This window comes from Notothenia rossii (assembly GCF_949606895.1).
Source record: "Notothenia rossii genome assembly, chromosome: 6".
Lineage (NCBI taxonomy): Eukaryota > Metazoa > Chordata > Actinopteri > Perciformes > Nototheniidae > Notothenia > Notothenia rossii.
Genome location: NC_136909.1, coordinates 80,385,968 through 80,397,400, shown reverse-complemented (window position 1 = coordinate 80,397,400; position 11,433 = coordinate 80,385,968). Strand labels below are relative to the sequence as shown.

General features: G+C 44.7%; 1 protein-coding gene across 8 annotated transcripts; it reads right to left on the bottom strand.

The window, feature by feature from the left end:
• Window positions 1-483: 483 nt before the first annotated feature.
• On the bottom strand, window positions 484-10,925 carry zbtb18 (zinc finger and BTB domain containing 18). Of its 8 annotated transcripts, none has more exons than XM_079691094.1 (2): window positions 10,787-10,925; window positions 484-5,312 (listed from the first exon to the last, which is right to left on the bottom strand). In XM_079691094.1, the coding sequence occupies exon 2, from the start codon at window positions 5,293-5,295 to the stop codon at window positions 3,598-3,600; it is 1,698 nt and encodes a 565-aa protein (XP_079547220.1). In that variant the 5' UTR covers window positions 5,296-5,312; window positions 10,787-10,925; the 3' UTR covers window positions 484-3,597. The 8 variants fall into 8 exon arrangements, with proteins under 8 accessions (XP_079547220.1, XP_079547218.1, XP_079547221.1 ...); XM_079691092.1 differs by lacking the exon at window positions 10,787-10,925 and adding an exon at window positions 8,178-8,289; XM_079691095.1 differs by lacking the exon at window positions 10,787-10,925 and adding an exon at window positions 8,004-8,159.
• Window positions 10,926-11,433: the final 508 nt, after the last annotated feature.

The following is an 11,433-nucleotide window of genomic DNA, read 5'->3' as shown; positions in this document are numbered from 1 at the left end:
GCAGGGGGTTGAATCTCAACAAGCTGTTGCACAATTTCTTCTCAGATGCAGCCTACACCTTAACCAGTGCAGCAGATATATCAGGAGGTGTGCAGGCACGCATCAACACACAGTGAGTTTTCAAACACACACACACACACACACACACACACACACACACACACACACACACACACACACACACACAACTTCCACCCACATTGCAAGTCCCTAAGGAACAGGATGTGAAAACCTCCTGCACTCGCCCTGCTGCAACCTGTAGTGTGTGAGGTGCATATAAGACCAAAGTTTCTGCATTTTCCCTACATCAAAATGTGCTTAAAAATATGTTGAATTTCTTTATACTGTTATTTCTGAGTTTTCCTATGGCAGAGGAGAAGCTAAGCATTAACATAAGTAGAAACACATGAGTTGGTTAAATTATACATAATGACGAGCCGTGATTTTCTTTTTTCAAGAAAAAATAGATCTTCACACAGGAGGTTGAATTTCAAGATTCTTATAATTTATTGCAGTTTGCACACAATTTAAAAATGTCAACAACAGCACACCAAAAAATTACAAAACTAAACACAATTAGAATTTACTCCCCTTGAGAAAAAAAAAATTAACCCAACTATGATTGTCAAAGCTAAAAATGACTACATCTGAAAAAGGAACATGAAAGAAAAGCAAAGACATTTCTTAATCTCAAGAGGGAGCAAATATATCTGAATCAAAATCTGCTTGTTTTTTCCCAGATAGTGATTGTCCTTTTTCAAAACAGACTCAGTCACTTCACGCCCACCCCCCCTCCCCCCATTACCTTTTCCATAAACTGTCTATGACATTTGAACATCATATTTTTAAACCTTGCTTTAAATAAAAAATAAAATAAACTCCCCCTTTTGTTTTCAAGTAAGCACAGCAAAAGATGGAGATGTTTCGTCGGGGCGGATACTTCACAGCGTCTTGAGCGGTTGACATCGCTCCCCCCTCCCCCCCTCCACGCTCACACTTTAAAAATAAAACATTTGAAAAACAGCCCGGACTACAGCAGTTTAAGGCGGTCAAGTACAACCAGAGGAACAGAACAAAACAAATAAAAAACACAGCAGTAATGATGAAAACAACAGCAGGATGGAGTGAGCCCATATGCAGCGGAGGAATAACGTTTAGAGAAGAAAAATTAGACGATGCGGTGCAAACTGCCGCAATGTCAACCACACTGTTGCCTTGGCAAAGCCTGTAGGTGCCACCAGATGACAGGGCAACACAGACAACCCCCCCCCCCCAGCCCCCCACCACCACATGCACATCACTGGGGGCGTGCACACACACACACACACATATCTGAGTGAGGGGAAATGTAGAGCGTTCAATTTGAATTATCTCTGTGTCAAATGTTTCCAGATTGTAAAAACGCTTGACCATTATTTTTAAATTCTAACAAAATTCTAGAGTTGAAAAAACTGAAAAATTATCAACCAGTGTATCCCCCGACTCAAACACAACATTCACATACAAAAGAAAATTGTTTTCCAATCATATGATCAAAATATAATATCATTTTCTGATAAATTCCATGAATTTCTATATGATTTTAACTTCCCAATGCTTTACAGTATCAAATACTTCCATAGCGTCAGAAATGTTTTTGTTTTTTAACAAAGGCATCTTTTCAGCAAAAAATCTGATTTCTTGTCTTTTAGCTTAAAAAGGTGCATTCAGGCATGCCAATTCTCTCTCATCGACCACGGAGTAAGGATTATGTTTTAAGAGGAAAACACACACACCCACACACACCCGCACATATGGACGTGTTAACACATTCACATCACTTCATTGTACGGGTTCAGCACAAACATATCTAACCCTTTAACTTTCAGCAGGACAGCTCCTCTTTCTTTTCTCTGTTATTCTTCACGCCAAAGCCAAGCCAGAGCCATGTAACTGCACTCAACAGACCTGAAGTAAGTGCCCAATGAGCAAAAATAATTAGGAAATGGCTTTCGACGTGGGTCTATAGCTGGAGACAGGACGGAGACATTAGAGGTGGAGAACAAACATACAGCAGTGGAGACATTGAACGCCTGAGGAGGAGCAGGAGGAGGAAGTGCTGGGTGAACGTAGATCTTCAGTAGGTTTAAATTGACTGGTAATAACCAAGCCACACACTCATAAACACACACACACACACACACACACACACACACACACACACGCAGCAGAGAGATCAGTGCATATACACACAGGCTTAAAATGCTTCATCATATCGCTTCAGCACCCGACGGAAACACATTCGGTAACATTCTTCTACGAGCCCAGCGACAGAAACTACAACGAGCAGAAAAATCCAACTTTTCACGGTCAAAAGTTTTACGTTCAACACCTCCCACCCACCGCCTGATGCCAAAACCACAACTGAAAAAAGGTTTAAGACAAAATCAAATTCTCATGCATTTTTTCCCCCAACGTCGTGAGAAATATATTCAGCTTTTCAACAGACTGCACCCTGGAGTAGTATTCACAAAGAAAAGAAAAAGAAAGCCTGTTGTCAAATATTTGATCAATTACAATGTGTACAGTAATACAGCAAATTCACATTTGTATTTTAAAATATACAGGTTTGGACATCATGCAACAACAGCAGGTCCCATTACAAAAAAAGTAACAAAATAATAATAATAATAATTAATTTTTAAAAAAATGTAACGGATTTAAATTCTAAAACTATAGCAGAACAATATACAACAACCTTAAATTAAATACCTTTCCAACAACAGATGGTTTAAAGACTGCCAGCTAGATTTAAGAAAAAAATTCTATTAATAACAATAATAATTATTATAATAATCTGTAAAGGTCTTTTCATTTTTAGAAAATACTTCAAATTGATTGGAAGTGAAAAAAGGAGGCTGTGCATTGCATGAGTGCCATCAGTTAGTCTGTCAGTCAGTCAGCGTTACCCTGAACACACACCACCAAAGAGCGAGAAGCGCCTCGCCAACCACACCTCCATGCCAGTAGAAAATAAAATTAATACACACAAAACACACTCATACACACTCACGCACGTCAGGTGAAATTTTTGCCAGAGTAGTGCAGTATCACACACACACTTCTTCAAACTGTGTGTGTGTGTGCTGATCACAGTACCCGTTTAGTGTATTGTATTTTCACTTCAGTGTGTTCGACCTGAACTCTTGCGGTGGCGTTTGCTGTCTGAGGATCTGGGGCCAGCGTCGGAGTGTTTTTGTCTGAGATGAAACACGAACGGAGTGAAAACTCTCCCAGAAGGCGAGACATTCTCTCCGGGACCCTCGTCCTTAGACGCAATAAAAACCACCAAAACAGAACTTAACGCCAAATAATAATAAGAGTTCAGAATAAAATAGAACAAAACAAAATCACCCCAAACAGCAACAACAAAAAAACTCAGTAGTAACATTTTCATGTGCTATTAAAGTGCAATTGAATGAGATTTTGCGACACACACGAACATGACTCTCTTGAACCCCTCATATCAACTCTGCCTTCTCCCTTTCACCCCCCAATGCCTCTCTGCCCTTCTTTCACTCTCCGCTCTTTCCCTTTATCAAACCCTGCAGTGTGTTTCTACTTCCACAGTTCCTGTGAGCTGTCCTCGATCGCCCAGTCCCTGACATTAGGCAGCGCCAGCGGCTCGCTCTTCACCGACATTGAGTTGACCAGTTCGCAGTGGAACTTGCGGATGTGTCGGTAGAGGTCCCCGGACTGCGTGAAGCGCCGCTCGCACCACTTGCAGGCGTGCGGCTTCTCACGCGTGTGCACCACGGCGTGCCGGCTGAGGTTGTGTGAGTATTGGAAGCTCTTGCCGCAGGTGGTGCAGGTGTAGGGTTTCTCTCCGGAGTGTGTCCGCTCGTGGCGCTTCAGCGTGTACATGCAGGAGAAGGTCTTGCTGCAGATGGTGCATGTGGGCACGTTGACGTCTCCGGCGGGCTTGGCGCGGATGCCCTCCTGCTCCCTAAAGTGGGAGCTGAGGTGGAGCTGCAGGATGTGCGGGGAGGGGAACACCTTGTTGCACAGCGGGCACATGAAGATCTGAGTGTGTTGAGCTGAAAGCATGTTGGAGACGTAGGGCAGCAGGGCGCTGTCCATGCTGGCCACCTCGGCCTGGGCGCGCTCGTTTTCGCCCCCCAGAATGTCCTCGTCGTCCGCTGTGGCCGAGGGCTTCTCCTCCCGCTCCATCTCTGAGGCCAGGGAGGCCTCTCGCAGAGCGGACAGGTGGGCCTCCAGGCCGAGCCTCCTCTGGGCCGACAGGGGCCCGCCGACCCCGTGGTGCCCGAGGCCCCCATTGGTGATGGGAACTGTGGCCTTGGTGATGCCGCTGTGCTCCATGTCATAGTCCCCACCTCCGAGTTCCTCTTCCTCTTCCGAAGCTACGCCCCTCTCCACCTTCACCCTCACAGCCAATGGGCTTTGGAGCCTGTCTGGCGTCGCTGCCCCGCTGAAATACGACTGGTGGTGATTGCTGTGGTTGCTACCGGCGATCGGCTTGACTGACAGGTCCAGGACGCAGTCGGCTGCATCGTTTGACACCCTCCTGCCCCGCTGCCCTCCACGAGAGCTGACGGAGCGGTGTGAGCGCTGCGAGAGGGACCCTGTGGAGCTGGAGGGGCTGCCGGCCGGGGAGAGCCGCTTCACCCCCTCCCTCAATCCTTCCCCAGCCTGGGTCTCCGCCTCTGTGTGCCCCGGGCTGGTTGTAGCCGTGGCTGGCGTCCCTGATCTGTCTGCAGACGGCAGTCTCAGCCACATCGCTCCTCGCTCGGCCTTGGCCTCCTCGTCTTCGTCGCTGGGTAGCAGGTCGGCAGTAGCAGGCCGGCCTGTGGATCCTTCTGAGAGACTGTCGGCCTTGTCGGAGCAGCTGGAGCCGCCGTCCTCTTCTCTGCGCGTGCTGTCCGCCTCGGTCGGGGACTTCTGCTTCAAACGTTTCTTACACACCTTGACAATGTCATACATGTGCAGGTAGCTGGCCGCTGCTAGCACATCCTCCACGGGAAGGTCCTGGAACTGCAGCTTGCCCTCGTACATGAACTCCAGGAGCAGAGAAAAAGCTGGGGCTGTGACAATGTCGTTGTTGAGGTGCACCACGTCTCTCTTGTCCAGCTGGTCCTTGTAGAAGAGGTGAAAGTACATGCTGCAGGAGGCCAACACAGCCCGGTGGGCCCGGAACTGAGCATCGCCCACCAGAACCGTGGAGTCGCACAGGAAGCCCTGGTGCCGCTGCTCGCTTAGACACTGGAGTAAATGTCTGCTGTGGTCTGGGAACTCCATCTTGCCGTCCTCATAACCTGCAGCCACACAGAGAGAGAGAGAGAGAGAGAGAGAGTCAACGTTAGATACATCTGATAAAGATCTGAGATGTCAAAGCTGATGGTTATTAAATAGGTTTAGCAAGTTCTTAATTAAGTGTTGTGTTTTCAATAAAAATGTGTTTTCAGCGTTCAGTATTTGTTCTATGAAGGTAAATACGCAAAAAGAAAAAAAGGAACCAAAAACGTGAACGGAAAAGCAGCAAAAGACAAGTTAAATTCAAAGTATGATACAATTCACGTAAAGTGTACAAATCGTGGCTGTGTGATTATCATAATTTCATAATTCCTGCAAACAAAATTATTTTTAAACGAGGTCAACTAAAAAAAAATTGCAGATATGCAAAAAAGAGGAGACAAATGCCAAAGTCACAGATGGTATGCGATGCCGATAACAATCTACAGAGAACACGACGAGCGGGCGAAAAGAAACGCAGCAGGAGAAGATAGGTCGGTAAAAACTGAGACACACAGAAGTCAATTAAAAACATTTTTAAACACTGAATCATGTAAATAAAATACTACGAAAAATACACCCTAAAATATGCAGAAACATTACCACATATTTGGAATATATTTAAATATCATATGTATATTAGTAATAAGTAATAGATAGGATTTCTTATCACTCACAACATTAATAGAAATATTTCTGCTCAGCACCACGCAGGTAGCTGTAAAGTCATGCATACGTTCAACGATGCAAAATCTTGATGTTATTTCTATTCATAATTTACTTTGTTTACAATCTAAAAATAGAAAAGGGGAAAAAAGGAAACTGATTATTAGATTTAAAGAAATATAACAATAATGAAAGAATAATCACTAATTCAGTTGTTACCCTCAGACAGACTTAATCTCTGTTAAAGCAGCAGCGACAGATTCTTGTCTCTGCGATCCTCTCTGTTTCTCTCTAACTCCTCTGCCTGCACTCCTGGATTGTCGCTGCTCCTACGCTGGTTATTTTTATTAACCCACTTTGGCCTGGCCTGGCACAGCCCTTTTAGGTAACCGGCTTTCAGCTGTACACACTGTCCGCACGTATAAACACACACACACACACACACTTAGGTTCCAGCCTACCTACCAACCACCTCCACAGGCTAAGTCGAGCAGGAAAACTGGCCAATTGAAATCGCACAGCTGAAAACAAAACAGCTTGTCCCTTGTTTAACCTGCGAGCGCCGGCTTCACGCGTGAGATCAGTAGAGAGAAGAGGGGAAAAAAAGGCTGAAAACTTGCAGCACTGCTCTGCAGGTGTAATTGATCTAATTGATAGAATAAATGCACAACTAAATATCAGCTGACAGAAGGTGATTACAAGGCTGAAATATGTCAAATCATTAAGTCCCACCTGTTAACCAAGTCAATTTGTCCTGCCTGAGAAAATACATTGGTCCCGCTCCGCACTGTGTTAACCAAAGCAGCTAAATCACCTCATTTGAATGAAGCTAAACCAAGAATGTCCCTGTGTGTGTGAGACTGAGTGTGTGTGTGTGTCCTGTATATGTGTGTGTGCTCGCCCTCCGGCTCGTTCAGACTGCTTTTAATGAGGGGGCTTACAGGGACAAGGGTGTACCACCTCCCACCTCCCACCTCCATCCCCCCCCCCCACCCACTCTGTCCAGTCAAACCCCTCTGCCACCTCCTCCTTTCACACACCATCTGAATATTACAAGAAAAAAAATCCCGCACATCCGACCCCGTAGTAGAAACGACCCTCTTCCTCAACTCCACCACCACCACCACCGCCCAGAAGAGAAGATTTACAATACAATCACTGTAAGTGCCCTGCTCGTCACAGCATCAATCCTAATCCTTAAAGATGGCTAAAAATAAAGACGGCGTTGGTGGGGAGGGAGCCGTCAGCGGAGGCTCAGGAGGGCAGCAGCCCGTCACCCGGCCAGGACGGCCAGTTAGCGCAGGCAGGGGTCTGACGGAGGCACAGGGAGGGAGAGAGGGTGAGGGAGAGAGGGTGAGGCTGGGATGGCCGGGGAGGGAGGCTTACCCACATCTGATCCAGCTGACGGGGGCCATATGGCAGCTGCTAGCCAGATAAAGAGATTAAGACTAGGAGGGAGTGCGATTACAGCTGTCTAGCCAATTCAGGCAGCTCAAATCTGCAACTTCTAAATTAGTCTCCTCTACTCCAGCCGGCAGGAGGGGAGAAAAGACCGCACATGCTTTCAAGTAATTTTACAGAGTTAGAATTAACTGAAAAAAAAACAGTTTAGATAAATAGGATTAAATAGCAGATATTGGCTTAAAGTTAGACATTTTTAGGTATTTTATTAAGAAAATAAAGCTTATTTATTCGTTTGAATTCAACACTTTTAAAAAGAAAATGTCTTAAATGTCCTTTTTTTTAACTAAAATGTAAAAAAATAAACATTTTAATTAGGATTTCATTTTTCTTTTAAAATGTTAAAATGAATAAAATTGCAAAACATAATAACAAAGCTCAATTTAAAATAACATTTTCTCAGTTGTAACTTTGCTTTCAATTAATAAGCGACTGCACAAAACGCCTGACAACACAAAAACAAAACAAATCGCAAAACAAGTAGTTTAAAATGCAGCTCATCAGACAACAAACTAAAAGCTAGCCGAGACCTCCCGGACTGCAGCTACACCTCGGACAGGCAGCACAAACACCAGTTTACTACTCACCAGTAGCTTCACACAGCGCGCTCACACTGCTTTGACACACCGGAGATCCTCACAGCACAACAAAATAACTACTCCAGACTCTGCTACTCTATTCACTCTGCCTCACTCACACACACACACGCACACACGCACACACACACACACACACACACACATGCACACACAAAACAATACCTGCAGCAGTATGCATCAACTTGATTAACTCCACTGTAGCAGAATAGCTTGGCTCTCTGGCTGGGAATGGCTGTGTATCTCTCTCTCTCTCTCTCTTCCTCGCTTGCTCTCTCTGAATCAATGAGTGGGTAGAAGAGGAGAGAAGAAGAAGAAGAAGAAGAAGAAGAAGAAGAAGAGGGAGGCAGGCAAAAAAAAAACACGCTGTTCAAACTGCGAGGGACAGATGCAAAGTGGAGGAGATGTTGGAGGGGGAACGAGATACCACCTCCCTCCTCCTCCTCCTCCTCCTCCTTCTCCTAACTGGCGCTGATCGGCAGCCACAAACACACACACACACACACACACACATACACACACACACACACACACACACACACACACACAGCAGTAACTCTCCCAGGCTGCCGCTGAGACTCACAATAAAGGACTGGGGAGGGGTGGAGGCGGTGGAGGGATGGAGGAGGAGGAGGTGGGGTGGATGGCAGCCTGTCAGCTGCTCTGACATCATCCTCAGATGGAGATGCTACCTCCAGCTGTGCTCTTTCTACAGCCATATGCTGCCTCCTCTACACTCCTGCCACCAGACTCCTCTTTCATTCTACCAACACCAACACCACACAACTTTGTCTCCGTTTCTCCCCCTTTTCTCTCTCTGGGAGAAAAAAAACATAGGTCAACTAAATGCAGTGGGATGTTGATTTATGTAAAACAGAGGAGTGTAAGTGTACCCACAACTGCTTATCAAAAAGGGAAAGTTTACACAGAAGATACAGATGTTCTGTGTAAACACTTTTGTTAATTGTTGAAATACTTCTGTCCATGCCTCTGTCTCTTTCCAATAACCATAAACAAAGGCCAAACACAGCATATTTGCAACTGACAGACGCACGCAGCTGATATTGTTTTCCACTTCTTTACGGTTCAGCGCCGCTGCCTCGTCTTGTATTCATTCATTCACTCATTCATCTATTCATCCACCCACCGATCGCCCCCCCCCCTGCCTGTTCGGACCCTTCGGACAACTGACAGGAACAAAAATGAAATGAGGAAACAATGAGAACAAGTAATAAAGAACCTGATGAGAGCAAGTCGTAAACAAAAGCAATACGAGCCTAATAAGCCGGAGAACAGCTTATTACAGCCGCCTCGGTTGGTTTCGTTTTTAAACAAAAGTCACGTTTGAAGCGTGAGAATTTCCTAATATTTCATAAATGCGAGTATAGGAAGAAAACTGCTTTTATTTTCGATTTAATATTGTGGCCGGATCTAACCATGAAACCTTTTTAATCAAGTTTAAAAGTCGTATACAGATGCCTATAATAAAGGCACGATAAAAAGGCACTTATTTAAGCACACAAGTGTTGAGCTAAATATATGAAATGTTATATTTGCTTTGTTTTATAATAGCAATAAAATACATTTATAAGTTCGCAAACATTCCTGCATGATATCACTTTTCCCTGGTTTTCTCTTACAAACCGACAACAACAAATATTGTAAATAGTTTCATTGTTGATAATATTCAGTCAAATCCAACTTCTACAATATGTTATAAGCTTAGGTTTAAAATCAGCACTGCTCTCAAAGTCTGAGACATTTAATTACCCGATATACTTTATCAGAGTGAAAGCCGCTTCATAAAAACGATTTCATTTTCTGTTTTAGTTTGACATGTTAACACCGTGACAGCGCTAAATCCAACACCTGGTCACACCCAGGTCCTCAATGATCAATAAGCAGGGGTGGAAAGTAACTAAGTACATTTACTCAAGTACTGTACTTAAGTACAATTTGAGGTAATTGTAGTCGCTACTCTGTAATTCTACTCCACTACAATTCAGAGGTAAATATAGTACTTTTACTTCACTGCAGTAACGTAGTACTTTTAGTTACTTTGCTGAATAAAGTAATTACAATTATTTCCACCTTTACCAGCTGTGTTAAACACATTAATACATCACTAATTATAATCAAAACTCAATATATTTATGATTCTAAAATAAGGCCAATCTGCACAATTAGTACTTTTGGTACTTTAAGTATACTTAGATGCCAATACTGTTCTACTGTTACTTGAGTAAAAATGTTGATTGCTTTTAACAGAGTATTCCTACACTCTGGTACTTCTACTTTTACTTACGAACAAGATCGGAGTACTTCTTCCACCTATGTCAATACGTTTGTTGCAAGAATCCCCCTAATACACGCGTTAACTTAATAATAATCAGCCCTAGATAGTCAACCACGACACTGACAGTTTGTAAATTAGCATAAAAAGTCAAAGTAACGTGAGGCAGAGCTGTGACAACACAAGAATTTCCTCGCAGAAGACACAACAAACACAGAAAGAAACACACACACGCAGCTAGCTGTAGCTCAACCATGGCTAACAAAAGTAAATCGAACACGAAGAAGCTACAATGTTGCGCTATTTACAGTTCTGAAGGCCCCGGTGCTATGACAACAGCCGTTAAAACAGCGAACGGCTAACATAGCAACTATAAGTGCGAGGAGACAACACAGTAATGCTAAGGAAGGTTTAGCCACTTTTTAACCCACCCTCTCCCCTCCTGAGCCTCCTTTAATCGGACTCCGGTATTAAGACTTACAGACAACACGGTCCAACGTCTTCCTTCGTCAAATCCTCCTTCGTTTTTCCCTCCGGAGACAAAACTAGATTGACTTTGGACTAATTTCCATAACAGGCAGCCGAGCCGAGGTGAGCAGGCGGAGGGACGGGCACTCTGCGGCGGCCAGATGTTTCCGAGCTGTTGCTGCTGCTCAACTCGGGGCTGGGAGAAAGGAGGCGAGTTGACTGGCACGGCACGGAAGCCAATGGAGCCGGCGAGGAGGAAAGTGAAGGCAAATTGGAAACAGAGGAGAGGGAGGGATATGCCTTCTTCTTCTTCTCTCTTCTGTGGAGGTTGACAGCACCAGGCAGCAACAGCAGCACACACAGCAGTGAGAAGGCAGTAGTAGAAGAAAAAGAAGAAGAAGAAGAAGAAGAAGAAGAAGAAGAAGGAGAAGAAGCTGGGCCAAACCAACTGGTTCTGCGAGTCAGTGAGGCGGACTGTGCGCAGAGAGAGAGTGGAGGGCGGCGCGGTGCGACCTGGGTACTGTAGTCATCAGGCAGGGGGGGGTCTGGTGGTGGAGGCGGAGCTGATGTGAGCAGGTGCACCACCTTGACAGGAGAAATAAAGCTCTGAGAGTTAGCACTTAGCCTTGCGTTGTTGCTCTATCAATACAAACTAAAACA